This window comes from Salmo salar, chromosome 24 (assembly GCF_965601325.2).
Source record: "Salmo salar chromosome 24, fSalSal1, whole genome shotgun sequence".
NCBI lineage: Eukaryota > Metazoa > Chordata > Actinopteri > Salmoniformes > Salmonidae > Salmo > Salmo salar.
In genome coordinates this window covers 21,373,903-21,397,427 of record NC_138314.1, presented here as the reverse complement: position 1 = coordinate 21,397,427, position 23,525 = coordinate 21,373,903, and the positions used below count along the sequence as shown (strand labels likewise).

Sequence of the window (23,525 nt, the reverse complement as noted above, 5' to 3'; positions counted from 1 at the left end):
GCTACACCTGTGAGAAACAAGTTTTCGTTTATTTCATACCATCATTTAGGCCTATGATTTAAAAAAAAAGTATTATTATTTTGTTTGGAGCGCTCTATGTGAGCAATAAGCATATATCTGGTTTCTCTGTCCTGTTAATGTTGACGGAGTGAGCGCTTGAGCATGCATAGATGTACCTGGCCTGCTGCATGCAAATGTAGGAACGTGCCCCTTTGGGGAGGTCTGATTTCTGATTGTCTTAACTCACCACATCCACCACTAATAACCTGAGCTTCTCAGTCATTTTTTCTTCACCTCACACAGTAAGTCATCAAAGTCATACAGTTGAAGTCGGAAGTTTACATACACATAGGTTGGAATCATTAAAACTTGTTTTTCAACCACTCCACCCATTTCTTGTTAACAAACTAGTTTTGGCAAGTCGGTTAGGATATCTACTGTGTGCATGACACAAGTAATTTTTCCAACAATTGTTTACAGACAGATTATTTCACTTATAATTCACTGTATCACAATTCCAGTGGGTCAGAAATTAACATACACTATGTTGACTGTGCCTTTAAACAGCTTGGAAAATTACAGAAAAATGTCATGGCTTTAGAAGCTTCTTATTGGCTAATTGACATAATTTGAGTCAATTGGAGGTGTATCTGTGGATGTATTTCAAGGCCTACCTTCAAACTCAGTGCCTCTTTGTTTGACATCATGTGACAATCAAAAGAAATCAGGCAAGACCTCAGAAAAAAAATTGTAGACCTCCACAAGTCTGGTTCATCCAGCAATTTCCAAACGCCTGAAGGTACCACGTTCATCTGTACAAACAATAGTATGCAAGTATAGACACCATGGGACCACGCAGCCGTCATACCGCTCAGGAAGGAGACACGTTCTGTCTCCTAGAGCTGAACGTACTTTGATGCGAAAAGTGCAAATCAATCCCAGAACAACAGCAAAGGACCTTGTGAAGATGTTGGAGGAAACCGGTACAAAAGTATCTATATCCACAGTAAAACAAGTCCTATATCGACATAACCTGAAAGGCCGCTCAGCAAGGAAGAAGCCACTGCTCCAAAACCGCCATAGAAAAGCCAGACTACGGTTTGCAACTGCACATGGGGACAAATATTGTATTTTTTGGAGAAATGTCCTCTGGTCTGATGAAACAAAAATAGAACTGTTTGGCCATAATGATCATCGTTATGTTTGGAGGAAAAAGGGGAGGCTTGCAAGCCGAAGAACACCATCCCAACTGTGAAGAACAGGGGTGGCAGCATCATGTTGTGGGGGTGCTTTGCTGCAGGAGGGACTGGTGCACTTCACAAAATAGATGGCATCATGAGGATGGAAAATTATGTGGATTTATTGAAGCAACATCTCAAGACATCAGTCAGGAAGTTAAAGCTTGGTCGCAAATGGGTCTTCCAAATGGACAATGACCCCAAGCACACTTCCAAAGTTGTGGCAAAATGGCTTGAGGACAACAAATTCAAGGTATTGGAGTGGCCATCACAAAGCCCTGACCTCAATCCTATAGAAAATCTGTGGGCAGAACTGAAAAAGCGTGTGCGAGCAAGGAGGCTTACAAATCTGACTCAGTTACACCAGCTCTGTCAGGAGAAAGTTGCTAAAATTCACCCAACTTATTGTGGGAAGCTTGTGGAAGGCTACCCAAAACGTTCGACCCAAGTTAAACATTTTATAGGAAACGCTACCATATACTTATTGAGTGTACGTAAACTTCTGACCCACTGGGAATGTGATGAAAGAAATAAAAGATAAAATAAATAATTCTCTCTACTATTATTCTGACATTTCACATTCTTAAAATAAAGTGGTGATCCTAACTGACGTACGACAGGGAATTTTACTTGGATTAAGTGTCAGGAATTGTGAAAAACTGAGTTTAAATGTATTTGGCTAAGGTGTATGTAAACTTCCGACTTCAACTGTACATATTTTTTTTACATCCGTTGCTAATGATAATAGTTCCTCACAGTAGCCTATTTGGAAAATCTTTCCAACACTCTCCCCCTTGATAATCACAATCCTTGGTGTGAAAGAGCAACATGCAATGCTCTGATGATCCCATATATCTAGTGGAAACGTGATAAAATAGTTAAACACTTTTCTCACAGCAGTGTGCGTGGGAAACTCTTGAGGACCCGGAACAGGCTAGTTGATACAATGTTGCAAGTTTACTAGCAACAGCTTCGGGCTGGACTCAGTTGATTGATTTGATAAAAATGTTTTTACTTCACTAGCAATAGCTAGTCAAGACAGATAGAAAGGGAGGCAGACAGGCGGAGTAGAGAGATGAATGCGATTGAATGAACCTGGATTTTCATTAGGGTATTTAGTTGACAATGGAAGTTATAGGACTACTGCTGCCTTGGCTTATAGACTACCTCTGAGTTCCATGCGCTCATTTCTTTAGCTGCCAATGGCTCGTGGTGTATCAATGTGTCCATATGGCAGAGGCTGATGGTCTCACATTAGCTGAATTTCAAACTTGTAGATTTTCATCATTTTAATTCATATTTTTATGATTAACCACGTGACAATGATTTTGAGAAATGAAAACGTTATTATTGTAATGAAACTGTTCCACGGAAATGTGCATATGAAAATCATAAATGGCACGCAGATAGATAGAAATTGTTATGAATCATTTGATTGAGACCACACTAATTAGCCAATACACACACTTGATATTGCGCGCCTAGCGGAGAATCAGAGATGAGGGGTGGCATTGGGCACACATCGATATATTGTATATATAGACTAATAAGCAACTAATTCTAAAACACTGAGAAATATAGGAATTTCATGAATTACAAATGACATTACATGACTCTCCACTGGACTAGATGTAAAAAAAAGACTAAACCCTCCCCCTGACTGAAATTGAAAAAGCATGACCCTCCCCCATTTTCCTCCAGGGCCCCATTCAGTACATTTCTAACCATCCCTGAGGGAGTATGAGAGCACAGATGGTCCCTTCGCCTAGTTCTGCTAGGAGCAACCCAAACCTATGTACAGTGCCTTTGTAAAGTATTCAGACCCCTTGACTTTTACAAAATGTTGTTAGGTTACAGCCTTATTCTAAAATGTATTAAATAGTTTTTTTCCTCATCAATCTATACACAATACCCCATAATGAAAAAACAAAAACAGGTTTTTAGAAATGTTTGCTAATTTAGAAAAAACATTTTTACGGAAATGACACATTTACATAAGTATTCAGACCCTTTACTCAGTACTTTTTTTGAAGAATGGGAGAAACTCCTGAAATGCAGTTGTGCCCATCTGGGCACACCTGTATTTGGGGAGTTTCTCCCATTCTTCTCTGTAGATCCTGTCAAGCTTTGTCAGGTTGGATGGGGAGCATTGCTGCACAGCTATTTTCAGGTCTCTCCAGAGATGTTCGATCAGGTTCAAGTCCGGGCTTTGGCTGGGCCACTCAAAGACATTCAGAGACTTGTCCCGAAGCCACTCCTGCGTTGTCTTGGCTGTGTGCTTAGGGTCATTGTCCTGTTGGAAGGTGAAACATCGCCCCAGTCTGAGGTCGAGCACTCTGGAGCAGGTTTTCATCAAGTATGTCTCTGTACTTTGCTCTGTTCATCTTTGCCTTGATCCTGACTAGTTTCCCAGTCCCTGCTGGTGAAAACCATCCCCACAGCATGATGCTGCCACCACCATGCTTCACCGTAGGGATGGTGCTAGGTTTCCTCCAAACATGACGCTTGGCATTCAGGCCAAAGAGCTCAATCTTGGTTTCATCAGACCAGAGAATCTTGTTTCTTGTGGTCTGAGAGTTAGGTGCCTTTTGGCAAACTCCAAGCAGGCTGTCTTGTGCCTTTTACTGAGGAGTGGCTTCCGTCTAGCCACTCTACCATAAAGGCCTGATTGGTGGAGTGCTGCAGAGATGGTTGTCCTTCTGGAAGGTTCTCCCATCTCCACAGAGGAACTTTAGAGCTCTGTCAGCATGACCATTGAGTTCTTGGTCACCTCCCTGACCAAGGCCCTTCTCCCCTGATTGCTCAGTTTGGACGGGCGGCCAGCTCTAGGAAGAGTCTTGGTGGTTCCAAACTTCTTCCATTTAAGAATGATGGAGGCCATTGTGTTCTTGGGGACCTTCAATGCTACAGACATTTTTTGGTACCCTTCCCCAGATCTGTGCCTCGACAGATCCTTCGACCTCATGTGTTTTATTTTATTTGTATATATTTTTAGTTTTTGCTCTGACTTGCACTGTCAACTGTGGGACCTTATATAGACAGGTGTGTGCCTTTCCAAATCATGTCCAAACAGGTGGACTCCAATCAAGTTGTAGAAACATCTCAAGGATGATCAATGGAAACAGGATGCACCTGAGCTCAATTTCGAGTCTCATAGCAAAGGGTCTGAATACTTATGTAAATAAGGTATTTCTGTTTTTTATTTTTAATCCATTTGCAAAAATGTCTAAAAACCTGTTTCTGCTTTGTCATTATGGGGTATTGTGTGAGGATTATTTTTATTTAATCCATTTTAGAATAAGGCTGTAAAATAACAACATTTGGATAAAGGCAAGGGGTCTGAATACTTCCCGAAGGCACTGTACGTGGACATCTTAAGCAGGAATGTGGCTATGGCCATACCACATCCAAGGCTAGTGTAAAATGAAAAGTTGCAAATCTGATGTTGAAGAGAGATAGATCTCACTAGACATATTTTACTAATGTAAATCCACCCTTGTTGGTGAATAGACACATCAATCATAACAATTCAGATTGTCTGTCATACATGAATAGTCTATCAGACTAACAGTGATACAGGATGATTGAAGTGTCAGACAGCAGTGCGAGGTCTCACCATGGGCCGGTCGGCTGGACAAAGGTCTGTCAGTCAGCCTTCCTTCCTGAATAGAAGGCGATTGTGAGGCGGCTGTCTGAGATTGCTGGGATGTTATGGTATTAAAGGAAGGAGCCAAGCCGCCATTAAAGCACAGAGAGGGAGGATAAAAAGAGAAGAAATGTGTTTCTGTTTATTCTAGTTTAGCAAGGCCAAGTCAGCTGGATTGTGGGGTGGGTGTGGGGAGCGAGGAGGGAGGAGGGAGGAGGGCTGAACCCCAGTGTGTTTCCTTGCGTCAGAAGCAGATTTAAAGTGACAGAGTTGTGACAAAGGGGCAGGGCCAGCTGATGGTGTTACGTTCGTTGATTGAAGAATTAGACCAAGGTGCAGCGTGGTAAGCGTACATCTTTCTTTATTAGATGAACACCGAAACAAAACCAAAATAAATACAAAACGTAACGTTCAGTAGGGCATACAGCACAGTACCAAAAACAAGATCCCACAAACTAAAGGTGGAAAAGGGCAGCCTAAGTATGATCCACAATCAGAGACAACGATAGACAGCTGCCTCTGATTGAGAACCATACCCGGCCAACAAAGAAATAGAAAACATAGATTTCCCACCCTAGTCACACCCTGACATTACCAAATAGAGAATAAAAGGGATCTCTAAGGTCAGGGCGTGACAGATGGCTTTACTTCACAAAGTCTTCCATCAGGATCCACACCAGTCCAGACCAGACCAGACTCCCTACATTGTGCTTTTCAGAGACACAACTGACATTGGACTTGAGCGTTCAGCTCATGTGGTCTGTTACTATGCCGCTGTAAACTTCTGGTCTTTATGGGCCAAAACCATGTCCATTACCTCAGGCAGTCATTAAATACCATCATAAATGAGACTACAAGGTCAGGTTTGGAGGGTTTATCAGCATATGCAACGCATAAAGTGTTCAAATGTTCATAAAGTCAAGGGTCCAGCAACTACTAACAGTGGATACTACCATAGCATGTGAACACTATGTTATAATGTATTTTCTCATGTGTATATTCAGTTATAGTCAGTGTATAACACTGTTAAGATGAATAGGATAACAACATTTGCCACAACTTCAACTATCCTCTAAGGTGTAGATTTCCCATAATCCATTTACAAGTTGGCACTTTGACCCTCTAGAATTATTTCCTCAAATGTTTTTTCTCTTACTCAGTTCTGGGCTATAATAAATCCCAACAGAGTTTCTTAATGATGAACGTGTAGCCCTATCAACAGTATTTTATATATTATCTGCATTATGCTAGTGATACATCAGTCTACAGTGTTTGGAATTTTGGTTTGGACACACATGAGGCCCAGACCCCATCTCCTCCGTCAAAGTTTGGATCAAATTTATTTTAATTTTAAATTCACAGTTTTAAGCGGGAAAAAATACGCATGTATGACTTACAAAGTAACGGTCTGGTTGGGTAGTAGGCCGGACTCTGGAGTTTCAGAAAGTTCTTCGTTACCGCAGCTGACTCTTTTCCGAACGGTTTGAGTGGAGTGGGCTTTGGAGCGTTCATCTGTACAGCTGCAGCCACTAGTGATGAGCCCAGGGCAAGCTTGAGTGAGCCTCGACTCAGAGACAGACAGCAGGACCAACATCAGCAACAGACGCTCCGGGAGCGGGATGCCAACGCCGGGCACAATCATTGTCCTTATCAGTCTCACCTCAGCTGCCCACTGTCATCCCATTTCTCCACCACGAAGGTGCCTGGGGTGATGACAGGAAGAAAACAGCTTTTAATTATTATTATATATTTTTTACAAATGTGTGAGAAATTGCCAATTTCCGTTTAAATTCAAATTCAAAGATGCTAGAAACTTACTAGTAATAAGGCATTCCCAGTATTTGGCACTCCCAATATTCTAGCTTCCCATTATGTCATGGCAAATTCGTGCGCGCATAGTCCTATTTGGCTTTCATCTTTATGAAAATACCAGTAAAGCTCACCCCGTTCAGTTGTCCTGAACTAAATCTCTACTTGAAATGTGAAGATTCGAGATGAAGATTAAGTATTTGTCCAATTGTCCGTCACTTTGTATCTCCTTGATACGCACTTCAACGCGTCAACACTGGATTTGATTGTCACAAATATAATTTGGTTACTATTATCTGTCCAAACCACCTATATCCAAACTTCAGTGGTTTTAATCAAATTCCAAACTCAATTGAATAAGATCTGATGCCCTCCACCGTTTAAGTTTAATTCATAGATCTAGAAATAAGTTTGGCACGATGTTCTGAAGATTTCTCCGGGTGTCAACTTAAATTAAACTTTGTCTGAAAGTAACTGAGTTCATTTGGAAGACGATAGAACGGGTCCTGATCGGATCCTCTGTATTCCCAAAAGCGGTTTTGCTTGCCACTCTGTCACACTGAAATTCAGTTACTACCCCAGTGCGCGCATTCCGTCGCCTGCTACGCGCTGATACGCGGGGTCCTAGCGCATATCACTTTAAAAGTTTCACTTGGCTGCTCTCAATTCTTTTGTATCACCGGTAGCCAGCCTTAATGTCTATGGTAGCCAGACTACAGTCTGTCTGAAAGTAGATCTGCAATTGAAGGGGGTGCACTGTGCACATCTGACATTTTTAAACATATGAAGGCCTACAGATGACATGAAATTATGCTGCGCATAATACATTTTCATGTGCCAGAAATGTTCATTTGTAAAGAAGAGTTCAATTGATAACTGTAATATCAATATGACATCAATAGTTATAGACTTTATTTAACTAACAATGACCATTTATATTTTCATTAATACAGTACTCACACATCACTCAAATACTTCATGAATTACCATATCCTGCAGTGTAGCTTGCTCTGAAGTACAGCAGAAATGCAATATTTGTCTTTAAAAGTAGATCTACAGTATTGGTTATCAGGTGATGAATAGATAACAAAAACTTGCAAATGACCCCAGATGCACAAGTGACTCTCTGACTGACTACACTCTTTTAATAACAATGCATTTGATTATGCATGATCCCCTGTTGCTGGAATATTTTTGCCAGTAGATGTAGTATTTATACAAGCCAACATCCAGGGATTTGCCTTGCTGCTGGATTTCAGCACATGCAGTAAGAAGAAGGTGGCAATTTATATGTATCTTCCCCTTACCAAACTTTGGGCACTAGTGCTCATTTGCAAGTTTCCCATGGACTTCAATCCACCCAAGATATTGTGTGTGACCAGGGTTATAGAAGACTGGAAAAGGTCTTGGCTTGAATGAGCACATGGGTTATGAGAGCAAAAGAAAGTCAGTGAACCTCTAAAAGTTCCTTGTTAATAGATGATTTTGACATTTTTCTTACATCACAAGAGGCCCTGAACTTTTGCTTTTGCCCATCAGGAGAAATCAGATTCACATAAATCAACTTCTCCCAGCTTTAGGAAGAATGTAGTGAGGCCATAATGTTCTGAGGGCTGAAGCTATCATGTTAGAAACTAAGGTCACAACTTGAGGAGCTTAAATCAGCCTTTCTCGATGGGTCAGCTAAGTTGGCCTGTTACAGTGGCAAGAAAAAGCATGTGAACCCTTTGGAATTACCTGGATTTCTATATAAATTGGTCATACAATTTGATCTGATCTTCATCTAAGTCACAACAATAGACAAACACAGTCTGTTTAAAATAACACACAAACAATTATACGTTTTCATGTCTTTATTGAATACACCGTGTAAACATTCACAGTGCAGGGTGAAAAAGTATGTGAACTCTTGGATTTAATAACTGGTTGACCCTCCTTTGGCAGCAATAACCTCAACCAAATGTTTTCTGTAGTTGCGGATCAGACCTGCACAACGGTCAGGAATAATTTTGGACCATTCCTCTTTACAGAATTGTTTCAGCTAAGCAATATTCTTGGGATGTCTGGTGTGAACCGCTCTCTTGAGGTCATGCCACAGCATCTCAATTAGGTTGAGGTCAGGACTCTGACTGGGCCACTCTATAAGGCGTATTTTCTTCTGTTGAAGCCATTCTGTTGTTGATTTACTTCTGTGTTTTGGGTCGTTGTCCTGTTGCATCATTCAACTTCTGTTGAGCTTCAATTGGCAGACAGCCTCTTCTGCAAAATGTCTTGATAAACTTGGGAATTTGTTTTTCTATAGATGAGCGCAAGCTGTCCATGTCCTGAGGCAGCAAAGCAGCCCCAAACCATGATGCTCCCGCCACCATACTTTACAGTTGGGATAAGTTTTTGATGTTGGTGTGCCTTTTTTTCTCCACACATAGTGTTGTGTGTTCCTTGCAAACAACTCAACTGTAGTTTCATCTGTCCACAGAATATTTTGCCAGTAGCGCTGTGGAAAATCCAGCTGCACTTTTGCAAACTTCAGACGTGCAGCAATGTTTTTCTTGGACAGCAGTGGCTTCTTCTGTGGTGTCCTCCCATGAACACCATTCTTGCTTAGTGTTTTACGTATCGTAGACTCGTCAACATAGATGTTAGCATGTTCCAGAGATTTCTGTAAGTCTAGCTCACACTCGAGGATTCTTCTTAACCTCATTGAGCATTCTGCGCTGTGCTCTTGCAGTCATTTTTGCAGGATGGCCACTCCTAGGGAGAGTAGCATCAGTGCTGAACTTTCTCCATTTATAGACAATTTGTCTTACCATGGACTGATTAACAGCAAGGCTTTTAGAGATACGTTTGTAACCCTTTGCAGCAAAATGCAAGTCAACAATCCTTAATCTTAAGTCTTCTGAGATCTCTTTTGTTTGAGGCTTGGTTCACATCAGGCAATACTTCTTGTGAATAGCAAACTCAAATTGTGTGAGTGTTTTTTATAGGGCAAGGCAGCTCTAACCAAAATCTCTAATCTCGTCTCATTGATTGGACTCCAGGTTAGCTGACTCCTGACTCCAATTAGATTTAGGAGAAGTCATTAGCCTAGGGGTTCACATATACTTTTTCCAACCTACACTGTGAATGTTTAAATTATGTATTCAATATAGACAAGAAAAATACAATAATTTGTGTGTTATTAGTTTAAGCACACTGTGTTTGTCTATGGTTGTGACTTAGATGAAGATCAGATCAAATTGTATGACCAATTTATACAGAAATCCAGGTAATTCCAAAGGGTTCACATACTTTTTCTTGCCACTGTAGGTCTATACATGACTGGATATTTGCAACTGAAATAACATGTTGAGTGAACATAACATTATATTCCTAGTGAATAGTATAGCATTGTGTTGAGAGAGTGTTACAGGTTAATGACTGTACTGCTACTGCCAATTGCCTGTTGCTATAAGAAATATTACGGGGCCTTATCCATGAGTCACCATATGCTTTAAACAACAAAAAATAAGAAAAGAAAGGCAGCGAGCAAGCAGTAGTACTTACTATATTACTGGTCATTGAAATAGATGGTCCCTTTTACTTCCAGTGAGCAGTTGTGATTTAGTTCATGGCACTGTTTTCATAGCATTATGACCCCAACTAATGCTTATGTCCATCACTAATGAAAGTGTCTGCTTTAGTTCGTTATCCAAATTATTGTAAGGGCAACCACAGTGATCACCTATCTAAAGAAAGATGCATCATTTTTATGTGGGTGAAAGAAGTATAGCTTAAAAGTTACAGATAAATGTACGTTTTCAGTTGCTTTCAAGGTAGACTATATCAGGTTGTGATGGTTATTGATCCTGATGGGTTGAAATCGAGATTTCATGGCAATGCCATTACAATTCCTCCAACTCTAAAATGATGTTTTGCTGAGAGCAAAGAATATAATGAGATACAGCCTGGTAAGACGTTTTGTATCCTAAAGCAATTTTGAACACTCCAAAAAAACATTAAACTTTCTGCAGGCGTCCATTTCAACAAGTCTGTCTTTGTCTTTAAAAAATCCCAACAGTGTTGCCCTCTACACATTTCTGTTTAAAAATACTTGCTAATATACAGTATGAGAGGCAGGGGAGGAATGAAACTTTAGAGTTTCAAATCTGGAGTGCATTTTGAAATATGAAAAGGTGAACCAGGAGAGTATTTGAAAGGGGTCTTGGTGCAATTGGGGGTGACATGTATTCACAGACATATCCAAAAGCAGGCACCTCAAGTCATGCTAGCATGCCCGGTCGTACAATGGTGCAGTGTGCTCTGACCCACCCTGCAGACCCCCGGTTTGTTATTCCTGTATGTGATACTGTACACAGGAGCAGGCTCAGAGAGACAGCATGATTTCTTAAGGAAACCAGAAAGAGTGGATGGGTGCCTGCTCAGCGATGAAACAGAGGGCTATTTATCCAAGCCGTTAAATAAGGCTTCAAGAACAACACCCCCTCCAACTCCCGTTCCCCAGCCCCCAAATCTCTCTCATCTGGAGAGCACAATTTCACGTCCCAAACGGCACATAACATCAAATTGTACTTAATGGCATCCAGACAAACTTTAATGTCGTTCCAAGATTCTCTCTGCATACCCCCCCCCCTCCTCCTCCCCCCCCCCTCTCCTCCCCCATTGCAATCTCTCCCTCTCTCCGTTCCACATCTGGACTCCATTCCAGGTGGAATATGGTAAGAGGGGGAACGGAAGGAAGGAAAGGTGGAGGGACCAGCTGAGAAGCTGAAGATCTGAGGAGAGAAGAGTGAGATTCAGTGTTGAAAGAGGTTGGGTGGAAGTGACGTCAGGATGGAGTAGGAATGTGATGATCCCTCTTGGGCATTTCCACTGGCTTTTCCCAACCTCACATTACACACCAGTACAACGAGCACTGTCGTCTTCAAAGTGGCTAATACAATCACAGGTTTCTATAGCCGTAACGAAACAAGTTTACTGGATGCAGTATCTTCAAGAAAATAAGGTAGAAATCATCTTAGCATTACTAACAGTGGTGTAAAAACTCCAATAGTGTGGAAACCATTACAGTGTAATACTAAATACAAAGTACTAGACTACTGCTGTACTGTATCATCATGAGGTCTGATGTTGTTCCTTTCTTGAGGAAGCTATGACATCTAATGGTGGATTCAATAACAGCATTGAAGCTGCTGATGGCTGACTTCCATGCCAAACCCACAGGAACCACACCCATATATCCTCAACCTAGACCACTGAATCTGTGGGATTATTCCAGTTGCTAAAAACAATACATATTAATACTTAAAATGTCTTTATAACCACTATCTATTAAATAACTTTATGGTGTACATCTCATCATTGTCTGCCTTGAAGTTATTGCGCGAAAAAGAATGAGTAAAAAAGTCTAATACAGTAGCGTACAGTACTTGAAGGTATTGGATTGTATACATTTTTGTGAATCTGTTGTTCTTTTAGCATTTTTTTATAAGTCCTACTACACAGAATTACCATACTGTGTTGTAAACCCCAGTACAATACATACCAAGGATCATATGTCAGACAGCCTCAGTATAATGCAAAACTTTAACTGTGACAATGTGGCCCCCTTCTGGAGGAAAGATAAAACAGCAGTACCTGTGAAAAACACAGTCTTAAGTATAAATGACCATAGCTGCGGGAAGTAGAGAAGGCTGAGGGTGCTGTAGCACCCCCTGAAAAATCAGGAAAAAAAATAATAGAAAAAAAGAAAAAAAAGTATTCACAAAAGTAGTGCACTTGGCCTTCGCTAGTATTAGCGGATCGATATAGATGTCTGAAGCTCGGGAAAAACTATATTTCAGCATCTCTGCTTTGGCAAAAAAAGGCAGTATAATATCTTGTAGGATTCAATAGTTGGAAATGTAAGAGTTGTTGCCCTGTCCCTTTCTCTGTGATTGTCCTTCTAATAGAATCCAGAAAGAACAGCACCCTGTCCTCAAACGTCGAAAGGTGCAAAGTTATGGGAAAGACACAAAATATCCATATCAAATCAAATATTTTTCTTAATCAAATAACATGGAAAACATTCACTTTTTGCGCAGTATTAATTTACCATCCTTACAAACCACTCAATGTACATTACTGTATTGTACATAGGTTGGTCATCTAGGTTTGTACGTGTAGACTTTCCATCACCATGAAGAAGAACAATGCACAAGACAGTAATTGAGTACAGTGAGACATCAAGTGCTTTGTGATGATGTGGCTCAATTGGTAGAGCATGGTGCTAGGGTTTGATTCCCACAGGGGACCAGTATGAAAATGGATGCACTCACTACTGTAAATTGCTCTGGATAAGAGCGTCTACTGAAAAGGAATGAATAGACCATTTCAGTTTTCACATAGAAATAAGTCGCATTTGCAAAAGTACTTACAAAAAACTGGAAAACATATTCAACAAGTATTATCAGATGAACTGTTTTGTACACATAATGAACTACTTCCTGCGTCTCTGTAAATGACAGACTGAGCAGTCTCTGTGTTCACAGTGCCCAAAGGAGTGCTTTAAAGCTTACTGCCTTCAAGTCATAGCCATTTTATGTGTGGGATTATAAAAGCCAATATTTTATTTTGATTCACTGAGATGTACCTTTTTATTTGAGGTAATATGTGTGTTTCCATTAGATTTGCATCACGTTTCATATATAATCACAATTACTTTGCCACATGGTTCATGCAAAAGGTCTAAGGATATTTGAGTCTACATGCATTACATATTTAAGAAATTTTACAAGCATGAGATCCATTTTAGGATCTGTAGGTAACACAAAATGACCAATTCAACTCAAAGCCCAATTTCAAGAGCATTAAAGATACAATTTATTCTTACAAAACTTAATGCGGAAAAAGTCTGCTCATCACCAATTTACAGAGAATAGAAGACCTACTTCGAAGCTTGTTTTATAAATTCTGAATGTTGTTCCCAATACAGCCAGGTTATAGCACAAATGAACCAGACTGTGTGTCCACAATGATTTCCCTGGTAGAGAGAGGTGGGACCAGTAGGCCAGATGTACCCATCTATAGGATGATCTATATGATGATCGACAGGATGAGGAGAAGGGGTCCACATGGTGTTTATTGTCCAGGGAGCTGGAAGGTTTAGCCTAAATGACATTATTTTCAACAACATAAGCTGTTGATGGTACAATTGCATAGCATAGCTAACCGTACAAATGGCCAAGCAAGATACATGTAGTTTTACCCTTATATTTTTCAAAAATGTTGATGTGTTTTTATGAAGTGTGACACTGTGTCTTTCTGTGGGTGCTGCTGTGAAGAAACAGAATATACAGCAATACACATGCCATCAGACGTCATAAGATACGGTACTATATATTGTTCTATAAAAGAAACATTCACAAAAATGTTTTTATTTATTTATATATATATATATATATATCACATCTTTATATTCCTTTATTTAAAAAAAAAGCAATAAAGCAAATACACATTTCATAATTCCAACTAAACTGATGTGCTACCACGAGGCAAAAGCAAACCCAGCAGGCTCGGCCTGACATTCTAAAGCTGAATCCACTGAAACCTTTCAATAGTGATCCCAATAGCAACGCAGGCACTTAAACCATCACTTCAAAAGGAATGATCGAATCTCTTGCTCAAGTTGAATCCCACAAACACACGCACGCAAGCACACACACAAATGCACACAACCACAAATACAGTACTAACTTTGACACAGATGAAAGTTCACCCTTTGTATATGTATGTCTTCTGTCTTTCAAATGCCTTGGAATTCAAATGAAGAGTTTGTTTCCCTTCCTCCGAACGGGTCAGCAGGAGACTCAATGCTGTTTAAAGGATTCAAATGTTACGCTCTCATTCATCTGATTCATATACCAGTTCTGTTGTGTAATAAGTTGGTGTAAATGTGGCCATCAAAGTTGTCTGAATGAGATGTTTTATTATTATATCATTTTTTTTAACCTTTATTTAACTAGGCAAGTCAGTTAAGAGCAAATTCTTATTTTCAATGACAGCCTAGGAACAGTGGGTTAACTGCCTTGTTCAGGGGCAGAACGACAGTTTTTTACCTCGTCAGTTCAGGGATTCGATCTTGCAACCTTTCGGTTACAAATCAAACGCTCTAACCACTAGGCTCCCTGCCGCCCGATACAACTGTACATTAGCGATAACAATACACCTATAAGGGCTAAACCGGGAGGGCCTGGGAAAAGAAAAGTTCCATCCAAACCTCATAGTAACTGAATTAGAAACCTGGAGAGAATAGTTAAATGCTATAGAAAAGGCACAACCTCTGATGTGTTGGCCCTCCCACTCCCGTTCCCCAGCCCATGGTCTATTGCTTTGAGCCTCAGTGGCGGGGTGAGACAGTGGCACGTGGGGCAGTGCCAAGGCCCTGGTAATTCTCGCGGGCATGCTTCTCACAGAACATCTTCTCTCCCACCCAGAAGTGACCTCGCATCTTCAGGTTGAGACCGCACTCTGGTGTAGAACAGGTGTAGCACTCTGGGTGGCGGAAGCGGTCGTCCATGATGCGCACCGCCTGTGTACTGCAGACAGATGGACACAGTTGTACTCAACACAAACATTGTTTCTGCATGTTTCTGCATATTTTAATCTTTGTACATTATGCACACAAACACTGTAGGAAGGCTTATTAATTCAGCTCCTCTGTATTTATGAGGAATAACCTGCACCTTAGGGAAAGGTATCAATGTCAGGGCTTGTATTTGTCAGCAGCTTAATATTACTTATTATTTGTCATCAGTTACGCAATTACCCCTGTGGACAGGGAGAACATGTCACAATTACCCCTATGGACAGAGTGAACATGTCACAATTACCCCTATGGACAGAGTGAACATGTCACAATTACCCCTATGGACAGAGTGAACATGTCACAATTACCCCTATGGACAGAGTGAACATGTCACAATTACCCCTGTGGGCAGAGAGAACATGTCACAATTACCCCTATGGGCAGAGAGAACATGTCACAATTACCCCTATGGACAGAGTGAACATGTCACAATTACCCCTATGGACAGAGTGAACATGTCACAATTACCCCTATGGACAGAGTGAACATGTCACAATTACCCCTGTGGGCAGAGAGAACATGTCACAATTACCCCTATGGGCAGAGAGAACATGTCACAATTACCCCTATGGACAGAGTGAACATGTCACAATTACCCCTTTGGACAGAGTGAACATGTCACAATTACCCCTATGGACAGAGTGAACATGTCACAATTACCCCTATGGACAGAGTGAACATGTCACAATTACCCCTGTGGGCAGAGAGAACATGTCACAATTACCCCTATGGGCAGAGAGAACATGTCACAATTACCCCTATGGACAGAGTGAACATGTCACAATTACCCCTTTGGACAGAGTGAACATGTCACAATTACCCCTATGGACAGAGTGAACATGTCACAATTACCCCTATGGACAGAGTGAACATGTCACAATTACCCCTATGGACAGAGTGAACATGTCACAATTACCCCTGTGGGCAGAGAGAACATGTCACAATTACCCCTATGGACAGAGTGAACATGTCACAATTACCCCTATGGACAGAGTGAACATGTCACAATTACCCCTATGGACAGAGTGAACATGTCACAATTACCCCTATGGACAGAGTGAACATGTCACAATTACCCCTGTGGGCAGAGAGAACATGTCACAATTACCCCTATGGACAGAGTGAACATGTCACAATTACCCCTGTGGACAGAGAGAACATGTCACAATTACCCCTATGGACAGAGTGAACATGTCACAATTACCCCTATGGACAGAGTGAACATGTCACAATTACCCCTATGGACAGAGTGAACATGTCACAATTACCCCTGTGGACATGGAGACATGATGTGACATGAGGTGACTCTTACACAATGCTGGTGCCACACTTCTCACAGGTGTGGTACTTGGGGACTCCGCCCCCGGGTGATGTGGATTTGGGAGGGGTGGGTTTGGGGGAGAGTCCTGGGAACCGCACAGCTGCCTCTGCATAGAACAAACCAGAGAGCAACAGAGGAGAGCAGTCAGTCAGAGCCGACACCGTTTGTCTGAACACCACCAGTTTATGATCCGGGACACACACTTCATGACACCAGTGACATATGCTGGTTGTTATCACTTCATAAAACTGTTTTTGCCATCTCCGCTTGTAAAAGTAAAAACAACAACACTCACACTCTGCTGCCCGTTGAAAACAATGCTCTAAGTCAGAGTATGTATGCAAGAGTTTCCTTATCTGACTTTATTTCTGCTCTGGACCAGGGGATGGCCTGATGTTTCTATCGATATCAAATAACTGTCTGAGTAGCCAGACATAATACAAGGTTGATGAAACAATTGAGAAAAATTGTGGTAAATTGTGTTGAATTTGACAATAACCGTTAACTACGAATAACCTCTATCGGCCTCAGAGTTGACATCCAGTTGACCCATCAAATTGGTTTCAAACGGGACAGTACATCCTACACACTGTTTATTAGCTGTAAACAGAAGACCAGCGTGTCACAGAGAGAGAAAGAGAGAGAAGACGAGTGTGTTTATGGGAGGCTCTGCCCACCCTTCTCATCAGACTCCAAAACCTCCTGCAGCATGCGGAAGGTGTTGGACTGTCGAGGGGCCGTGCGAGACTCCTTGTTCTCCTGGATCATCTTGTAGACCTCTGAATCCCGGTCAAACCTCTGCATGGCAAAGTCCGAGCCAGAACTGCTGTGGGAGAGAGAGGGGATATAGCTATTACCTATTACGTAACCACTCTGATAAATAGACTGATCAGTCAATCCATATCTATGTACATTCCATGTACAATCTATGTTCTATCTACGTACTGTACATATGTACATTCCGTGTACGGTCGACGGTGTAATAATGTCCATATATGTTCAAGGCGATGTGTACATTGTGGAGGACTTATGTGGGGTTAGTTTGAGAGAATCCAGAGGAAATTAAGACAGGGGCAGCAGTCAGCTTTGTGACTGACCTTCTAGCCCAAAGTCTACATTGCATACCCCCAGGAAAGTCGCCAAAGCCAGCCTCCAATCTCAGTCCAAACACTCACAACTGAACTGGATCACCTTGCTATCCACTTACAGCAGCAACTGCTCTATTCTGAAAATGTCCTGCAGGCAAGGTAAAGAACACATATTGAAAACGCCTGTGTAGAGTAGACGGTACCATGTTATCAACTAAGTAGCATCCATTATTGGTGTAGTGTTTGGGTATTAAGGTGAAGACATTCTAGCTTATGGCTAGTAAAGTTGAACTGTGGCTAAAGCTTTCCAGATACCCACCACCACAGCAGCCATGATTGGCCAAATAAAGTGGGGAATCCTGCTGTTTGACTCCAGGCATTCCTGGATGGAAAATCACAGAGATGTGTCATTTCTATCATGTACCACTACCCCTCTCTCACGCCATCATTACATTTATGACCCACTGGAGCCAATGGACACCTTTTAGCTTTGAGGCAAGATAACTTATGAGGCAACTCAAGCCAATGCATGGTTTGTGGTCATTTTGGACCAGTGGGAGTGCTTGTGATGGGACATAGTCTTAAGAGTAGACACCTCAGGGTAGTTTCTCTGCTGCCTAGCTAATTAGCAGATTAGCAGGCAGCACAGTAGCACTGCACTTACGGGTTTATGAGCAGCACATTCTTAGCCACTGGGGTGGTGGAATGAAAAAGTGGTTCACTTTATTGTTCATTCAATTGCGACTGTGTGTGGTTGCCATTGTTATATTTTCCTAGCCTAGCAACAACTCAGAGACAAAAAAAATGGACAGAAAGATGACAGTCAAATGTACACACGGACCTATGCACAGAATACTGTAGTCAACATTCTTTGCCTGGAGGGAGCCTTTCAGTCAGTCAGGTTATGTGAGAAACCGGTCAGACAGACTCTCAGTCGACAGGTGCGGTGTATTGCCATTCACCTGCAGCGAATTGAGCAGAACATCCCTGCTAAACTGTCAGTAAAAGTCTGCCAATTCTCATCAGCTGGATCTCTCTCTGTGTTATCATATGCCAGGTTACAGCACATCTGCCAAAATACTGACTGTATAAATTCTCCCTGTGCTGATCTAATCTAAGACAATACCATGGAAAATAATAATCATTCACATTGCTAATCCTGTTTAAGGCACTATGGAAATGGAGAGATGTGTGTGCATGCATTCATGTGGACGGGAGTTTGTGCCTGCCTTTCATCAGTATTTGGAACTTACTTCCCACTGATGTAACACGGCTGAAACAGGAGATGGCAAAAACGATGAGACAAACCTCCAAGTTTACCCAATGCTTAAACTCTTTCCTTTGCATTATAGAACATGTTTTAAATTGAAAACAGACTCTCCAACACACCCTGCAAGTCTTCATCATGCTCCACTCCACCCTGCTCAATCCATTTCCCTTTTCCCCTCATTCAAATTACATCTTCAAACCAATGGACATACTGGGTCAAATGTACTAAGAGCACAAAAGCATGGGAGCAAAGCAAACATAATGGCAGAACAGTGAACGACAGAAACATACAGATGGAGGGAAATCTGTTACAAAAACAGCCATAACTTGCCTAAACTATATCATAATATACTGTATGTATGCATACTCAAAAGAAGAGTACAACTGGAATAGGCTACACATAACACACAGTATCTTGAAAAGAATATTGTCAGTTGGCATTCAAGTAAGCACTTTGTGGACTCCACAACAGTCAGAATGTTTTTAAGAAACCACTCTAGAAATGTGCACATGGAAAAAGTGGCCTTTTCATGTTTCCACAGCCACACTTGGCACAGAGAACACCTGATCTTCCTCTAGTGAAAATACATGTCTTTAAACAAGCTTCAGTCAAAACAGATGCTAACACTACTCCCAGCTCCAACAGCATTCTCCAATGTGAGAACAATAGGGCTGTTGGTGATGTTTGCATTGCTTCATTCAAAAACACAGCCATACTAATTAAAGCCAGTTGCCCCTAAACTCATTACCAAATACAATAAAAGTCAGAAATAACCCACCTCAGAAACAAAGAGGGAACAAAGAGGAGAATTCCTTTACAACTAGATAATCTTAGCTTTCAGATGTAACAGTTGTTCTTGGCTGCACGTCTATCCTCAGCTGTGGTAACCCAGCAAACACAAAAACACAAGCACACACGCAGAGGCACACACCTATATATATACACCAGACAGGCGCAGGAGAAGAGTGAGTTTCGGACTGAAAAGTGTGCCTTTTGGCTGCCACTCATTGGCCTCTTAGCCTGTGATTGGCTGAGTCAGAGGGGGGAGAGGCTTGATGTGAAACCTGGGGACTACAGAGTGGGGGGCCAATTAGGGGAAGAAGTGAAATAAGACATTTTGGGGGATAAGAGTAAGAGCCTGAGGTGGCTGGGTCTGATGCCATATTCTGACATGTCACATGACCAGCAGAAAAGAGAGGCTTTTTAAGAACTGCACACAGACACACCCCAACCTCTCCAGGAGGGAGGAACACTGAGTACGGCTAAAAACAGACTACCTGAGAGGTTTTGTAAGGAACAGTTGAACAGGTTTGAAAAATATCTACTTTCTTCTTTCTGGTCTTTTTGGCTGTTGAGTAAATAGCACTACAGTATGGGAGCACTGACTCTCAGAGTAAGGTACAATCAACATGTCTAATCCATTAAGTAAATGTTTGATAAAGACAGCTGAATCCTTCAATGCACACTAAAATAGTCTGACTTGTAGCTCCAAGATCAACCACATCTGTTTTGGTTAACTAAGTGCTGCATTATGCGTTTTTACACATTACGCTGAATTGCTACATGAGTTTGTTTTACCCTAAGCCTGTTTGTAGTAAGTCATAATCACATATTCAAAATACACAATAACAACATACGTTAGAGTGGGTAAATTTGTACTGCATATCGTGGTAGATCTGTAGAGGAGCCGAGGATTGAGAATGTTCTTACCTGCGTCTGGGGGAGACAGACAGCTCGCGGTCAATAGGGCTGTGGGGCGAGTAATGTCCTGGAGGGGTGGGGGTTCGACTGGTCACAGAGTTATTCCTGAAGTCCGGAGAGGAGAACTCCTGTGGAGACAGAGAGATGTACAGGTCAGACTGGTCTGATCGGCATGGATCATCTTCTTCTGCTCGGTCAAACCACCTGCAGATGCTGAAACTCAGACGTACACTTTATAGAGTGGAACGAGTTTATAGAGTTGAGAAACCTGATGAGACCATGAGAAAGAAAGCACCATGTGATGCAATATCTCCATAAAGAAGTCAGATAAAGAAAGAGCTATGTTCCTTTCACTTACTGGATTTTATTTAATGTTGTTTCAAAAAACTTTGCTTCATCAAGGGTGGATTGGCATTGAAGAGAATGTTCTGAAAAATCACAACAACTAAAGAAAGAGATGAGCCTGGTTGGGGAAAATGTTCTTTAAGCGAACACACAGACAAAGAGATGGACAGGTCCACATGAATAGGAACAGTCAAGGTGAGAAAGGGAGGGCTCTATGTGATCAGGTGACAGAAATTACCTCCTGGGGTCAGTTCAGTTGGGTGCAATGTTAAAGAAAATATATTTTTTAATGTTCGTTTTTGGACATAAGACTAAAATCACTAGACTTTCACCTGAAAATTATTTTAATTTAGGAAATCTATTCCCAAGTATTTCCACTCAGAAATAGAGAGACATATTTGATCACGTACCAATGTAACCAAGGTTTGAAATGATTATGTTTTTGTCAAATATAATATATGTTTGGGCTTCTTGTGTTAATTTGCAGGGTACAAATGATTTATAATTATGTTCTGGCCCCCCGACCATCCGCTCCAGAAAGAAATCGGCCCGCGGCTGATGACCCCTGCCCTAGTGGCACCGACTTTAAGGACTTTTGGAGATCAATCCACAAAGTAGATTTACCTAACTTGGTGGAAATTGAAGGGATCTCCAGGGTTAGCCATCGCTGAGTCCGGGTCTGGTAACTTATACATCTGAAGGTTAACAATGAGGTAAAGCTATGGCAGAAGTTTACATAAGAGGGCTTTAAACATAAAAAGAGCGCAATGCATCGATCTACAAAACTTCAAGGAGGGCCAGCTTACTTTCTGATAGAAAATACAATGATGAAATGTATTGTGTGGATTGGAACCAATATGATTGTCTGTCATGTAGAATCAAGTCAGCTCTATTAATTTCATTCTACAGTATCTGTTAAGTTTTGCCTTACTGAATACACCCCAGATGTTCAGAAAACACACACACACACACACACACACACACACACACACACACACACACACACACACACACACACACACACACACACACACACACACACACACACACACACACACACACACACACACACACACACACACACACCTGTAAGCCTTCACTTCCTCAATCTTATTTGTGTACAGTAATGAACTAAGAGTTCTAATTCTGGTGGCCATGGCGGAAGGTTGCTACAGTCATCATGACTGGTGCTAATAAAGGCTCTGATTTGTCATGGTTTTGCTCCTGCCCTTCCCATACTGCGGGTTTCAATGGAGTGATCATGAGACACTCCCAGCATTCCTGTCCTTTTACTAACTCGTCCCTCCTTATCAAGCTCTCATTTATCTCCTAGCCCTAACTCCACGTGCAGGCTGCCTGCCTGCCCGCTTGTGTCAACCTTGTTAACTCTTTATTGCTATTTATATCTCAGCTGGGACTCAGCCCCCAGGCCTGATGACGGCGATGCTGTTCGCATGGTAACAGATGTTTGGCATTGGCTCTCTTGTTTGTTGGAATAGAAGGGGAGAGCCAACGTGTACTTCCATCGTGGACGCCAGATGTCCTACAATTATGCATAGCAGTTATAAACCATTATACCGCATTGGGAAAGAGCAAATGGCAATCTTCATAAACTTATTCACCTCGGCATGCTATGGTTTACTGACAATGCTTCCTACTTCCATTACCTAACTGCTCACTGCTAGAGTACCAGCTTGGCATGAAGCTACTGCCAATGATTGTGGATAATGAATATGTCTCATTATGGCCGTTTACCATTGAAAAAAAATGGTCAAGGTTCCTGTCTGTGTAAGCGGTCTATCCTTCTCTCGGGCGAACATACAGTTCCTTCATCATCTCTGGCAAGCTCACTCGAGAAAGGGAATGTCCACTGACACAGACAGGATTTTTTTCAATGTGAAACTGCCCAATAACACCTGCCCAAAAATGAGCCTGTGAGATGTTTCGCCTTCTCTTCTGTCTCTAGCTACTGCTTTTATTAAGCCACAAGAGGGAGCTAGAGTGACATCATTGGTTACAGCCAAGCAGTAGAGCCCAAGAGATCCTGAAAACATGGGACTGAATGGCTGTGTGTGTATGCATGAGTTTGAGCGTGCGTTTGGTATGCACACATGTGTGCAAGTTTAATGGTATTATGTGTTTCCTATGTGGTGTTGGTTCGAAGAGAATTTAACCCCAGGGACATGGGGCACCCAGAACACAGAGCACACCTGGTCCACTTCTGAGCAACTCATAACTCAGCCCAGACACTTTTACTGTCAGGAATCCCAGAAAACAGATAGATGCAGTACATAGCACTGTAATAAATTCTAACTGTGACCACCTGAGATCCAATTCTAAAAGTCTCTCAGACACGCAACGAAATCTTTATATTCTATGGGGTATTCAGCAAAATCAAAAGTGAAATGAAGCTTGAAAAGTGAAGACAACAAAAAAGATCAGTCACTTTATTTATGCTCTACAGATGGTCATACTATCATCAAA

General features: G+C 41.6%; 2 protein-coding genes across 3 annotated transcripts in view; both read right to left on the bottom strand.

The window, feature by feature from the left end:
• LOC106585607 (adhesion G protein-coupled receptor A2) overlaps positions 1 to 7,266 on the bottom strand; it is a 68,674-nt gene extending 61,408 nt beyond the window's left edge. The window contains exons 1-2 of the mRNA XM_014172011.3: positions 6,703 to 7,266; positions 6,282 to 6,587 (exon numbers count right to left, since the gene is read on the bottom strand). Coding sequence (XP_014027486.2) covers positions 6,282 to 6,526 — 245 coding nt within the window. The 5' untranslated portion in view covers positions 6,527 to 6,587; positions 6,703 to 7,266. The remainder of the gene's footprint in view (positions 1 to 6,281; positions 6,588 to 6,702) is intronic.
• A 6,257-nt stretch (positions 7,267 to 13,523) lies between these two features.
• Positions 13,524 to 23,525, bottom strand: part of pdli2 (PDZ and LIM domain protein 2) — a 62,230-nt gene continuing 52,228 nt past the window's right edge. The window contains exons 7-10 of one of the 2 annotated variants that reach the window (XM_014171377.3): positions 20,706 to 20,824; positions 17,315 to 17,460; positions 16,629 to 16,743; positions 13,524 to 15,266 (exon numbers count right to left, since the gene is read on the bottom strand). In XM_014171377.3, the coding sequence (XP_014026852.1) occupies positions 15,068 to 15,266; positions 16,629 to 16,743; positions 17,315 to 17,460; positions 20,706 to 20,824 (579 nt within the window). In that variant the 3' untranslated portion in view covers positions 13,524 to 15,067. 2 annotated transcript variants of the gene reach the window in all.